The sequence below is a fragment of the Fusarium flagelliforme genome (assembly GCF_020744385.1).
Source record: "Fusarium flagelliforme strain FIESC 12 MPI-CAGE-AA-0113 chromosome Unknown B0J16scaffold_4, whole genome shotgun sequence".
Classification (NCBI taxonomy): Eukaryota; Fungi; Ascomycota; class Sordariomycetes; order Hypocreales; family Nectriaceae; genus Fusarium; species Fusarium flagelliforme.
The window spans coordinates 2,646,409-2,660,514 of NW_025763506.1; the positions used below are offsets into that span (position 1 = coordinate 2,646,409).

At 48.3% G+C, this 14,106-nt stretch overlaps 3 protein-coding genes across 3 annotated transcripts; all 3 read left to right on the plus strand.

Moving 5' to 3' along the window:
• Positions 1–152: 152 nt before the first annotated feature.
• On the plus strand, positions 153–1,093 carry B0J16DRAFT_341737 (uncharacterized protein). The gene is made up of 2 exons (XM_046127854.1): positions 153–386; positions 440–1,093. Exons 1-2 carry the CDS (start codon positions 357–359, stop codon positions 743–745), a joined length of 336 nt encoding a protein of 111 aa, XP_045983117.1. The 5' UTR covers positions 153–356; the 3' UTR covers positions 746–1,093.
• Positions 1,094–9,329: 8,236 nt separating this feature from the next.
• Positions 9,330–12,507, plus strand: B0J16DRAFT_133282 (C6 zinc finger protein). The gene is made up of 4 exons (XM_046121778.1): positions 9,330–10,992; positions 11,083–11,217; positions 11,267–11,394; positions 11,445–12,507. The coding sequence occupies exons 1-4, from the start codon at positions 9,589–9,591 to the stop codon at positions 12,484–12,486; spliced, it is 2,709 nt and encodes a 902-aa protein (XP_045983118.1). The 5' UTR covers positions 9,330–9,588; the 3' UTR covers positions 12,487–12,507.
• A 1,060-nt stretch (positions 12,508–13,567) lies between these two features.
• B0J16DRAFT_384534 (uncharacterized protein) lies at positions 13,568–13,963 on the plus strand (the record flags this gene model as incomplete). Its single annotated transcript, XM_046131432.1, has 2 exons — positions 13,568–13,672; positions 13,724–13,963. 2 exons carry the CDS (start codon positions 13,568–13,570, stop codon positions 13,961–13,963), a joined length of 345 nt encoding a protein of 114 aa, XP_045983119.1.
• Between the last annotated feature and the right edge of the window lie 143 nt (positions 13,964–14,106).

Consider the following 14,106-nt stretch of genomic DNA (forward strand, 5'->3'; position numbering starts at 1 on the left):
CTACTTCGATGGACTGTCCTACGTACATGCTGTACAGGGTGATGACTAGTGTTTATCACCCGCTCAGCGCTCGCCGTCCAGCGGAATGGGACGAAATGCTCGTTGCCGACTCTTTTGCACGTCCTGGTTTGCATAACACTAATGCATCATATTTAGATTCAAAGTCGAAGACGATTCATCTAGGCTTGGCAGCTCGCCATTGCTTGCATGGGCTTGCATCCGACTAGACCGCCTGCGTCCAGGCTATCGATTCATTCGACTCATGGACTCTACGGCCCGCCCCATACCGGGCGGGAAGTTGTTAGTCAAAATCGAGAAGACCCTGATTTGATCGTCCGTATATTCCATCCTTGCGTATGACGCTGTGCTTTGAACCTCGACAGTCCCTGTACGCTTTATCAGCCTTTCGGTGTGCAACAAAGCTTGGCTTCGCTCCTACTGCACTATGCAGTACAACGATACTGTCCTGCGCCTATTGTATTACTGTCGATTGCACTTTTTAGCTGCATCCTGCATGTTTTATTCCTCAGGTCGGATCTCAGGAAGATTGGTCGAAAAGTTATTGATGGGTCTTGAAGTTAAACAGAGGTCGATATGGTTGTGTAAGCGGATGAGCTTCCATTCGCAGGCAGTATATATCAAGCTGCAATTGTTTTGTTTTTGTGTGTTGTATTTTTGTCATGGCTTATTAGGGGATCTGGCTAGATTTAGACAGGAGTTTCGGGATACCCGGGAAAGAATGTAACATTTTCTATCGAGAAACATGTTTTCTCTCGGGCTCTCATTGACATGGGTTGGTGGTCATCTGCCAGCCAGAACCAAACTCTAACTCAGCTCTTCAGTGGCGCTTGGACATTCAAGGAGCGACTTGCACCACTCTTGATGATCCGCGGAGGACCCGAGTGACATCCCCTTCACGGTCATGCTCCACGGATATGTGGTCACTGATTAACATCGTGGTGTTTTCAGCCCGCCGCCGTTCGGGTTCGCAAGGTGACTGACCTCAGAATGGTTTGGCTGCGTCCGGCTGTAAAGCTCTAATGTGTGGAAGATGTCGGCCGGTCTTACCGTTGTGCTATGCTCATATTGGATGATATTGCTTCTTTGCAGAGGTTCGAGCGCTGTGACCACCTCCGGCTACCCCCAGTCTTATGGAGATAGGAGTAGACACATAAAGCATCAAGTTATCAATAGTTTGCCAACAACGTTGAAGCAATTGGGTTTAGGTTCCGAACCAGATAGTCTACTAGGCCGGAAATGGCGTTGCAAAAACCCGGTAGAGCACCATTCCAAGCTTGAGGGCTATAATAGACTAAGGACTACTGCACGCATATACACGCCAGCGGCTCGTTTTCAACGGGCTTTGGGTTTACCGTTTCCGTTGTGCTTGGCATTGATGAGAGCTATTTGATCCGACTCAACAAGAAAAGTAGCGGTCATATTATGGATGGCTACCAAACTGCTGCTCACGACCAACATCAAGCCAGTTTTGACTCGCTTACTGGTTTACACAATAAGCTCAAGCGATATTCCAGAGCCACCTGCCGTTGCTACTTGGTGGGGACTGGATCCTGAAGCTACTAATGTAGTCTATTCAACCGCGGAAGTGCCTCAAGACTATGACGGTTAATCTTTGGAAATGATTGCGACACATGCATTCGGACCACACAACATCCGAGCAGGTCTGGATGAAAGTCCATAGAGATGGGGCATTTCGAATCAGTGCAATCGATTCGTGCTTGTTGCTGGTGGGGAAGGGTGGGAGACAGAAATATAGTAGCAATCCGAGTCGATACCTGCTGCATGTAAACTAGGTAAACTAGGGGAAAGCGATCGATAGTCGCCGCCGTCGTTAGTCACGACTTTCAGAACTGGCCTTGCATTAGAGGCTTCCATCCTACCTACCAATGTACTAGCATCCATGCTCTCGTATCTCCTATCTCCAATCGTTTTGACCTACACCGTTGTGTGTATCTGGCTGTGGCGCAGCCGGTGCTGTGCCTGGAAGCCAGCTTTCTCGCACGATGTGACTTCACTGAGTATCAAATATGATATGTCGCTTATCGGTAGTCAATGGAAGCAACAGGCATTTTTCAATTAACCCAGGTACGCCTCACATTTACACCAACTGCTTATCACAACACTCGGACCTTCCGAGCCCTTATGGAACTGTCGAATTCAATTTAATTAATATTTCTTTTGGCTAATGAAAGTCACTCGCTCGTCATTAAGCATGAAGATGGAGTTGACGGGTTTCCCCTGTCGTGTTGCGGATCCCTCGAGATCTCGGACACGGTCTCAGCTAACGATCGTGATTGCCCTCTGATTGAAAGCACTTTGATCTTTTCATGTTCGTTTGTTAATTCTGGCACTGTTCTCGGAGCTCATTGGTCAGGTTTCAGGATGATCAGTGAAATTATCAGGGGTAAAATGGGAACTCAGTCATATTTACAGAATAGAATAAAACCCCCCAAAAGAAAATAAAAAACCAATTCCGCAGTACCCTAGGTAGGTACCTACCATGTGCCCAGTGAGGTCTGAACCGTCTGGCATACATACCACGTGTAAAATGGCGATAGGGAGGCTGTCTCGCAAAAGAAGATTTCCAAGCTTGATGGTTACGACCAACAAAGGAACTGTGGCTGCGTCGTTGTGATCCCGTGATGATGCCCGTCTGTGGTTGTGGTGGGGTTGTAGGGGTTTTTGTCGATATAAAATGACGAATAGACAGTCCGTACTACTGGTAGTGAGTGATAGATCGGATCTTTAGGACTTTCTGATGTACATATGTACGCAGGCGTCAAGGCGTCAACGAACGACGTGCGTAGGTCGATAAATAGCTACTAATTAACATAACGTAGCCCTAGGAGTCTGGCATTTCCCTGTCTTTTGACAAGGTTCTCACTACCTACGTATTGCAGTAAACGTTGAGGATTCGTGGTACACGGGTTTGAAACATGCAAGTCAACTAAGACAATCGTAGGATGCCTCGGCAATGTCAGCTGTCAACCAACACGCTGTTGATGTAAGGGTTTGAAGTGGATAGCCACTCTGTAACCTGTCGCTTCTTATTGCCTGTTTGCGCCTGGCTGCGTAAACTCCTTCCATTCATTAATCGGTCAATTTGTTCTTTTAACAAGCCATAGGGAGTGGAGCACAAAAAGCAACTTACCTAAAGCTGAGTACCTGGTACCTACCTGGGTACTAACCTACTAAGGTACTGCATGTGTATCCGTATCGTATTGCACTTATGTATGTGCTCTGGCTGGCTGGCTAACGAGACTGGCCGGCGTACATGACACAAAAGAAAAGTGTCTGCGAGTGTAGTGGGAAGCCTTCTTCTGTCGTTCGGGGCGAAAACTCCTTCCCATTGGTAGATAAACGCACCCAGCCAGTTCGTTCAGCCAGTTCGAGAACATGGATGGTAGATGTCGAAAACTTTCTAGCGGTGAGTCGTCCAGAAAATCGGCCAACAAGAACAAGTATGAATGGTTTGATGCGCAGTGAAGGACTGGGACTGCTCGAACTTTGGTTTCGCCCAAAAGATATTGCAACATTCCCACTGTGATTACTGATCTTGCATACCTAGATATCGCGTGTTCGTCGATCAATTCAATTCTCAGGGTGGCGCCTGCAGTTACGAATGGTCCGGGTGTTAGCAGAACTTGCTTTGGAAGAGTCCAAGAACTGCTATGTATTGTACTGTGTTTTGTGTTGGACATAAGTAGGTAGGCATGGTGTGAGGGGCAATCGGATGATTCAGAGTGTTGGTTGATATTTGACAAGGCCCCCCCTAGAACTGAACTGGAGGAATGACCAGGAGCCCTGGCAAGACAGAAGACGGCGCGATCGTGGCTTGTTCGGGTACAGTATGAAACCATGACCAATAAGAGACCCCGGAAACCATTGGGCATATACTCCATCCCTTCCAATAGGTCCCGTCACCTCTGGACAAAGTTGAGACACCGAGGGATAGGTACTGTGGGCACCTGCAGTACTGATGTAGATATCGATGTGTTATTGGACTTTATCCGACTTAAGATAGACCTAAAATCTGGTTCATAGCCCGAAACCCTTGCGCAGCATACCTACTAACTTTGTAGTGTGACAGCTGATGGCGTCACCAGCAACGTTGACAGTCTTTTTGTTTTTCTTTTTGCCCTGTTCTTGTCCGTTTTAGAATAAGAAAGAAGAAGAAGAAAAAGCAATAATTCGCTAGACCTGATGTCTCGTATAAGCAAATGTCGCGAAAATTATTCTTTTTGTGAATAGCTGTACTACGTTAGCTAGCTACTATATCTAGGTACTAGGTGAAATAGCAGTAATATAGGCTAGATTTTGATTGATAACAGTCAAATGTTAAAAACTCGCCAATAAAAATAATCAAACAAGATCAGGGAGGGAACTCACTCAGTACTCGAGTACTAAGGTACCTTACCTACATAGTACGTGCTAAGGTATAAGTTTTCAGTGCTGAGATTTAGAGATCGCTGAGCTGTGGGTAAAGATAGAAGCTAGGATTAAGAACGAATTGCGGTGATGGATGGCTCTGGAAAGAGGCAAAAACGAGGCAAGGGTTATTGAAGGTAGCTACAAGATATTTGTTGCCTTGCTTCAATTGCATGAGTTCAACCCATGAGTCGTGGATTTTTTTTTTAAAAAGTATCTGAAGCCGATATCCGAGTCAATTCAAACCAAAGTTTAAAAATGAGGTGCGCTGAAGCGAGGGACATTCAGTGGAGATACGCTCACACCAAGCACGGGCAGCATAGATGGATGTAAAGCCAACAATGTACTGCACTAGATAGTACTAATTCATGGATGTCACTGGAAGGATTCCCTAGCTTCCATCTCACCATCTGCACGCTATAATAGCTTGACTTTAACTAATGAATGCGGTGATATCGATTCGTGGAAACAATCAGAGAATTACCACGAGCTTGGTTATCTTATTGCTACCGATTTCGCATATACAATACAGTACAGTCCATACCTACACATTCGCAGCGCAGTACAGTACAGTACTTGCAAAACCAGCACGATCTGCAAGAGGCGTATGCAGATGCACGATCTGACGGGAAGGCGATCGAGAGCTACCATGTACTCGGGACGCGAACCTTTTTTTTCCTACTATCCAGCCTTGCTTTACCTACCCTGAGCTCTGGAGATTGCATCGAAATGTACCCAGCTCTCCCAGTGTAACAGGTACCTGCCCTTCTGCCTGGCAGCTCAAGCTTTACGTACCAACCTATGGAAGGCAAGTATGGATCCAAGATACAACCTACCTAAGCAGCTTCCATTCTTCCTCAACATTCATTGGATATACCCTAGGTACTCACTGCCCGGTGGCTGGCTGGAAGGCACGCAGCGGTACTTGGCGGCTCAAATGCCGATTAGATCCAATGCAATGCAATGCAATGTGATCCATGCGATGCAAGGCAGGTACATAGCCAATCCCAACTGCAGATTTCCATCCACTTGACTGGAAGGAAGAGACACACCTGACACAATAGTAGATACGATGAATGACAGCCTCACGACCATAACAAACCACCCAAGACGTAAGGACGCGAAAAGAAAGGACCTACCTAGTACTAGTTTAGTAGTTTATCCCCTTATTCTTTTCTTGCTTTTTCCGACGCCAACGTCGCTTGACCCAGTATCGATTGACTCCATCAACTCCACTGTCCCCATTGCTTTCCTCTCCATCCTACGCCGGCCCGTCGAATGCTGACGATTTGCAACCTTTGGCCCAAAAGGACCTACCTACGCAGCTTTGCTTTGCTTTGCTCATACACAAACCCCGTAGGAGAATATGCATGTTGCAAAATTACGTTACACAACCACGGACTACCCCTCCCGGTTAAGAGTCTCAGATACTATAATTACCATTCACAGGCAGGTTTTGACGTCTACCCAAGTATATCCAAACCCGACATTTTTCGGCCTAGGATCTACAATGCTCTGTTGGAGATCTCCTACTCTCTACTGTTGGAAGCCAGCGGAATATGCCAGGAGACTATTCTGCGGAATTGTGGATGCTTCATCTATGTTAGCACCAACAGCCCGGTGAGATAGCCCGACGCACTGGCGATCGTCCTTACTGTACGTTCTACAGTACAAGGGAGAGGGGCAATGAGCCGGCCCTGGCGCGGCATCTGACGGCGTCACTTTGGATTGACCTTAGAAGAGGAGAGGAACGAGGGTCCATCATTCCAGAGCCCTGGTGCCCGCCAAGGCCTGGGGTTGGGCCGTGGTGTTCGATGTGGATGGGCGACCAGGGTGTTAGATCGTGTTTGTTAGGGAAATTTCCCTTGATCTTCAGATTTACCACTTCTGTGCAGCGCACAGACTCTATACGAAGCTTCTGCTGCCCGCTGTTCATTCGGACGGAGGTTAAGCTGGGCAGGCCAGTCCGGCGTACCACCTCCAGACATTCTACCTGAAAGCCAAGCCGCTTGAGTGAGTCCCCTGGACTTGATCGCAATTCAACCATCAAGAAGCAAGTCAGCGTCGTGGGCTCCTTGTTGCTGTGACCCTTGCGGAGACGAGCAGTCACAACTTTGCTTTTCCTTGTGTCGACGCCAAGTTCTAATACAACAACCCCCCTAAATGCTCTGACCAATTAGGCACTCGATCGCCGTCCCGTTATATCCTTCCCAAACAGAGGTTGTTTTTCTCTTTCTTGCGTTGGCTTACTCGAAATGTCTATTGGAACGTTTGAGGGAAAAAAAAAAAAAAAAAAAAAAAAAAAAGTACACGAACTTAAGACCAAAGCAACCGAACATCAGGGAGCTTTTGTCCAACCTAGGCTTAGCTCGGCGATTGACCCGTCGGCGCAAGGACGACATATTTCGGCATCAATGCTGATCACCGAATTTCGAGGTCAAAGTTAGAACAAAAAGAAAGGATGCAACAAAGGAGACCCCACCTCCATCGAGCTGGCCCACAGTCTCTTTCAAGGGCGGCGCCACGCAACTCCCTGGCAAGTAATGACAGCTTCAGTCTGGCAGAAAGCCGATGTGACAGGTCTGATGCTACCACCGCTGGGCCCCAGCGCCCACCGAGACTACGGCCCTGGGCTGCCTACCGATCGTCGAGAGATGGGAGCATCATCCTTGTGGTAGGGTATTGCGTACCTGTTTTGTCTCGAGAAATTCCCGTGCTTTGTTCTTGGACCCCTTGATCTTACCCTTCTCAGCCCTCCTGATCCATGTATAAGTCGCACTATTGCCAGTCTTTAGTTAGTTCTCAGAAACCATAAATCCCGTCCAGGCTCCCACCTCTTTCAAGTCGTTCGGATCCTGACATCTTCAAGATTCTTCATATATTGTTTTCTGATCCAAGGTTTCATTCCGCTATCGACTTGCCATCAAAAACAACCCTTCAGTCATCAAGACTCGACTGCCCCAACCAGAGAAATAGCATTCAACACCGCCATGCCTCAGTCTCTATTTCCCACAACCTGCGTGGACTTTCAGGATGATCAAGAACAGATGGAAGTCTTGACACATCCTAACTCATATTCAGAGTGCGCAACATCGATATCACCGGCTCTGTCGCTCGGCTTCAGATCCCACAAAGTACCTGGAACTCGCTGTCCTACGTGCGCTCTAGCAGGAAAAGAAGTATGGGTGATCCCAGGCCGTGCCTGCGGTTATTGTGGAACTCCATGCGTCGATTAAGAATCATCCAATAGTTAAAGTGAGTTTCATCATATTTGGATCCAAACAAGTCACTAATTATGCCAAATCAGTCAGAAACAATATCAGTCATTGAGATGCTCAATGGTACATGCGTGACAGTTTTGGGGAGCTACATAATGTCGACCTCAACTCAAGTCACAGATGATGGAGTACGACATGAGCAACCGAATTGGCAAGGCCTTGCCAGCAAGAAACATGAATCGCAGCAAAAAAAAAAAAGGCGAAGGGCGGAGTAGAGCTTTATGCAACTCATGGTGCCAAGTAGACACCTTCATGCCATCTGATGGCACAAACAACACTTGCGTCTGTTCTTTCGGAGATTGAGCAGACATCTTAGAAAAGCTGCAGGGCTCTTTTATGGATGAGCCAACGGTTGACGGGCGTCTTTAGCATATGCTCCTTTGCCCTGACTAAGCACGAGTCACGTCAACCTCCGAAGTGGTGGTTGAATTGATATATGACCTGGGGATTGGAACCCATATCAAAGCCATGCTACCAGCCTCTTAGGGGTACATCGATGGTTGATGCATCATCCACATTGGCACTGTACAGCGCCGCTGGGTTTCTATGGGATAAAACGCATGAGTTGCATAAGACGATCGAGTGGTTAGTTGATCGGATTGACGGCAGGGATCTAAGGACCAACCATATCAGCCATGTACAGTACACTGAATGGTAGCATGGGTACTTCATCATGTGTTTGAACTTTTACAGTAACGCGGACCACGGTTTTCTATAAACTTATGTAATCTCATAATACAATAGCTTTTTCACAGTGCAACCCATCTCTTGACTCGTAATCACTCGTGTTTCCACCCCTGTTGCAGTTGGCGTGCCTAGTAGATAGGTACCTAGATATGTAAGACAACGGAGAATATAATCGGTATTGTCTGATCGCCTTTCTCATACCCTGCGCCAATCCCCTTGGCATGCGGAGGCCTGATAATGAGACTGAGACATGTCGAAGGTCTAGACTCTTGACCCAGTACATCCAGGTTGGCAGTCTTCATTAAATGACTCAAGTGACGCCATAGGACTGCTGAGACTATACTGACAGGTACTTTGATACCTGCTCAGTTCGATCATCGTGGTAAGCTTAGAGCTGTCAGTTACTACCCCTGTCTGAGGTGTTACTTCAGCCCATGTACATGTATATTGAGCATCATGCAAGGGCTGCCTTGAATGCGATCAGCTCACATACCTATTTGGTGTTGTACTACTGAGAGGAACAGACAAAGTGATATCCATAAACATGCGATGACTGAGTGCATGTGAGGGGAATTTTCTTCCATTACCTCACCCTCACGAATCTCGATTATCGCATCTCTCCTTGATGCAACCAAGGACGGCTCATGTAAGAAGCTAAGTCCAAGACATTGGGGGACTCGGGGTCCGGGTCCGGGCGTCCATGTCCGTTAGACACAGAGTCCGGGATTGGAGGCCGGCCGTTGATTTAGGCCGGCCCCGGGAAGTGGATCAGGCTGGGCTCTAGTGGGTCACAGAGGTTCAGTTCCTGATGAATGAAATTGGATTGCTCTGACTCGCTGAACAGCCGCGTGAAAGGGCAAGACTGGACCCCACCAAAATCCGCTAAACGCTTGTCACATCTCCCGCCCCCGCCCCCTCTCTTCCGAGAAACTACAACGGCGGCCTTTGAGTTGTTTCGATTGCATCGCCTGATTTCGTCTCAATTACTTACTGGAACTCGCCAATCCCTGCCGCCTCTGGCTCAATAAGCTACGCGTGGTTCTCTGGGTGAGTCCGGGCGTGGTAACTCCTCCGTGGCCAGGAACAGTACGGCACGGTCCGGCTTAGCTTGACTCGGCTCGTTTTGCTTTGCTTTGTGAAGCAAGGGGTACACCGGCCGACGACTTCGTACCCAATGGCAGCTACCGAACAGAATGGCATCGACATTCTTTGCGATGCCGCTGGCTCTGACATGTTGCTCTCTTCGCTCTTCTCCCTAGCAACACCCGTTCCTGCCCCCGACCCGCACCAACGAATCCAGCCGCCTCTGCAGGAACAACATGAGTTGCAGCACTCGCTACTCCCAGTGTCACCTTCGAAACATCATGTATTCCAGCAGCAGCTCGATCCCGCACTGCGAGAGAATTCTGGAGAAACACCACAGCGATCTTCGTCCGTACTGCCCGCCAAGCGAAAACTCTCGAATGCGTCTGCTTCTTCACCGTCTCACGTCTGTCACATCTGCCGTCGCGTTTATGAACGCGCCGATCATCTGACAAGACACCTCAGATCTCACGAAAACGCCCGACCGTATCAATGCACTCGCTGCCCCAAGCGCTTTAACCGCGCCGATCTCTTGACACGGCATGAAACTACCCATGATCGAGACGGGGCCGCCAAGGATCGTCCCTTCATCAGAAGGAGCGATCGAGCCGCCGAGGCATGTCTCAATTGCGCAGCGTCAAAAGCAAAATGTGAGGATCAGAAGCCGTGCAGTCGATGCCGCAGTAAGAGCTTGACATGTCAGATGCCTGTAAGGCGAGGGAACCAATACAGAACATCGGAGTCGCAGGCTGGCATGTCGCCCTCGGATAGTTCAATGGTCGCTTCTACAGTGGGGAACGACAGCCAGGCATTTACTGCTGGCGATGCTGCCTATCCTCTATCACAGTCAGTAATCGCAAGCCAAGAGCATGCAATTGATTCCACTGTGGATTACAGTGCTGCCTCTTTCATTGGCGCTTCAAGCTTCGAAGATGCAACGGAAGAATCTCTGTACTTCGCAGCGTCACAAAGGTTGTTCCCGGACTTTGGGTTTTCCTGGGATTCAGACTTCGGGCTGATCAAGGCCCCACGATCGAATACATTTGAGCGAAGCCCCGAGCCTGGAATGGGCGCTAAAAGATCTCGTCAAGCCTGTAAAGATGCGAAGAAAGAAAACTTGCACCTTGCAAGTTCGACATGGGTACTTGAACCCGAGACCAGCAGCCAAGCAGGGAGCCCAGTGCCTCCTTCAGAGATAATCTCATCTTACTCACGGGACAGCCTGTTTGCTATGGTCCTTTCCAAAAACCCTACCCCAAATCGGGTGCCGTCATTCCCATCGGCCGATCTTTTGAATTACATGATTGAGACATACTTTATTGTCGAGGACCTCAAAAGCGAAGCCTTCATCCACAGGTCGTCCTTAGACTCGACAACGACTAGCCTTGATCTCGTCTTTGCTGTTGTTTCAAACGGAGCTACTTACATATCTAATCCAGCAATATGGCAATTTGCTCTGGCTCTTCACGGTCTTACTGCAGGCATAATTCAGAAGGTATGTCTTGAACACTGCCGCCCGACAAAACTGTTTCTCGTGATAATAGAACGGAGCAAAAATCTAAGACGATTGTCTAATCATCGGTAGCTTGAACATACGAGTGTGACATTACGGGACTTGATGGTGTTCCAAGCCTCTATGCTCCATCTCGAAACTGGACAGTGGAGTGGCTTCAACCAACAAACAGCAGCAGCAGAAAGTTCTGCCCCGCAACTGATGATCGTGGGTCTGTTCTGACGATGATTCTTGACTGGCAGGCTAATGTTGATAGTTACTTCGAAAGACTGGTAGAACAAGCTTCACGTCGGACAAAAATGCACACACGCCTAATACTGGCGATTCCCCCGAAATGCTGGAGTCGAAATGGCGAAGCTTTGTTACACTCGAGTCCTGCAAAAGGTTCTTTACACAGTTGCTACTAAAGTCATGCCATACTGACTGGGGTATAGATTAGCCATGCGGGCATTTCTACACGACGTGCAATCATCAATATTATCATGGAAAGGGCCCACACTGGCATACAACGAGCTTGAATTCGCCCTTCCAGCAGCTGGCGATCTCTGGAAGGCCAGCAATTCGCATATGTGGTGCGAGTTGCATTCTGGCAAGGGAGTATTGCCTGCTGGCGATGTTCCACGGCTTTCAGATATCAGGGACTGTATGGCTTTTGTGACTGAACCAAACGCCTGGGTGGATATCGAGGGTTGCTGCAAAGTTGCCCTGCATGGGTTATGGGGACAAGTGTGGACTTATCGCTGTGCCATTGCCCCCCGTCACAGCTCAACTTCAGATCACTCGGACTCTGACGTCCCCTTATGGGCACATTCCCTCTACCAGAGTCTCTATAGTGGTCTCCGAAGATTTTCGGACAAGGTCAAGGAAGTGAAGACTTTTGGTCCTGAGCTTTTGCTCCTCTCGGAACTGTTCATGATGATCCTCCATGTCTCGCTGAATGATCTGCAGCGCCTCGCAGGTAGGAAGGGCGAAGAAGAGTCTCGAAGAGCTGCGCAATCTTTAGAGAAAGGCTGGTTGCCCAGATCAGAGTCTCGTCATGCTGTTTGGCATGCTGGGCAAGTGCTTCGACATGCGGAAGAGTGCAAGTCAACGACACTGCAAGGATTCAACGCCATGGTAGTGTATTTTGCTAGCCTTACGCTGTGGGCGTATGGTATGGTCTCGCAACAATCAACAAATGACTACCAAGGGGCAAGCGGCGAGACAGTCTCTCTGAATGGACCGGAGACGGGTGAGTTGACAGCATTTCTCGAGCTTGGTCAGGGCATACCGTCCCTGGCGTCACCGGGAGGGATGCGCTCTCAGTTGGATCCCGTGTCAGATCATGCCGCAACGTTGTCCCTGGGTCGGCTCATTTTTCGACTAAACTACCCTGCTACCAATGAAGCCATGCCGCCCCTTGTCGAAGGCCTATGTCGACATCTTGCTGACCTACAGTCTGGGGCCAATGGGCAAGTGGCAATGGGTACCTTGTAGACAATGCTCTGGAAGGCGAAAGGAGTAGTGTGTCTGTTTTCTCTATTGTATAGGTTTACAACAAAAGTGATTTGGTCTTTTTCGAGGTATAGCAAGCCAGCGAAGGAGTTTGTAGAAAGGGCAAGAAGGGAACAAAGGAAAACAACGGTTGCATGTATATGTAGTCAACTTTTTGGGGAAGTAGGGATGCGTTAAGAAAGAATTGGCCATGGCTGTTTCTGTGGAGAGAGGGGGTTATGCACCCGGGTGAATGGTTAATTGTGTAGTTAGGCTGTGAGCCTGGAAGTAATAAGTGAACTAGGGATGCAGCTTTACTAGAATCTAGAATAATCCCATGTCTGCGATGAAAGAAGAAGAAGAAGGGGAAAAAAAAAGATGCAAGAAATCCTGTGCTTGTACAAAGGAATAAAGTGGAAGATAATTCTCCCGCCAATGGTTGATTACTGTACCCAGGTACGGATAGTTGGAGTTGGAGATTTGATAACTGCCTACCTACCTACTATCTAGGTACTATAGGTAGACAACCCAGGTCAGACCGTGGGGGCGGGGTAGGAGAGTTGCCCTGTCCGGGCTACCTATTAAACAACCGAATTTAGGTCATGTAGGTAGCCCTCTTTGAGGCTTTGACCTCAGCTTAGGAGCCTTAGGTAGTTGATAAAGAGCATATACTATATGAGCCAGCCCACTTTTGCCAGTGAATGATGATGAACAACCTAGATATATTCAACTGCTTTGGTGGTGGCGGCATGACAAACGGAAAATCGCGGGGTCAAGAGCGGAATCAGAGTCCATTGATCTTGAGTACCTGCATTCATGAAAACGATGCAAAATGATTGGCTCTTTTATCTTAGTAATATGAAATAACCTCCAACCGTCGGCACCCCCGCGTTTGACCCGCATACAACCGCCTTCTCTTTGTCCCCTGTTACTTCTCCAAGCTTTTGCATCATCATATATGAACTCCAGTCTCGTCCGGGCTTTAACTCTCTCTTCCAAACGAATCATCCCAAGCCTCCCTTTGAGTTCCAGCTCCAGTTTCAGTAGCATATCGAGACCCTTCACCCAAACCACCACTGTCAAAATGGCCAACCGTGTGCACCGAATCACCATGTTCAAGCTCCCCAGCAAGGACGACCAGACTAAGCTGCTGGACCAGTACCACAAGCTCGATGCCGCTCAGCAAAGGGTGAATTTTGCCCAATCTTCTATCATACCTAACGATACTAACCATTTCCAGGACGGCAAGCCTTATATCCTCTCTATGGTCGTCGGTGCCGCTGATGAGGATGCTCGATCTCAGGGATACACATTTGTTTCCAAGACTGAGTTTGCCAGCATGGACGACATGAAGTACTATGATGATGGCTGCCAAGCTCACCAGGCGCTCAAAGATTTTGTCAAGGGCAACCTCAGCCCCGAGGGTGTCATGACCGTTTACTTCAAACCCCAAGCTATTGGTGGTGCTGACCACTCTTAAGCACGATATATAGATAGAATAAACAACCCGGTCATCCACAACTTACCCTGGAGACTTTGTGCTGATAGAATGAGAAACCGTGTTGTATCAAACCACTCGACACATTTGACGTCCAGGCCTTAGGAACCCAATATTATATTAAC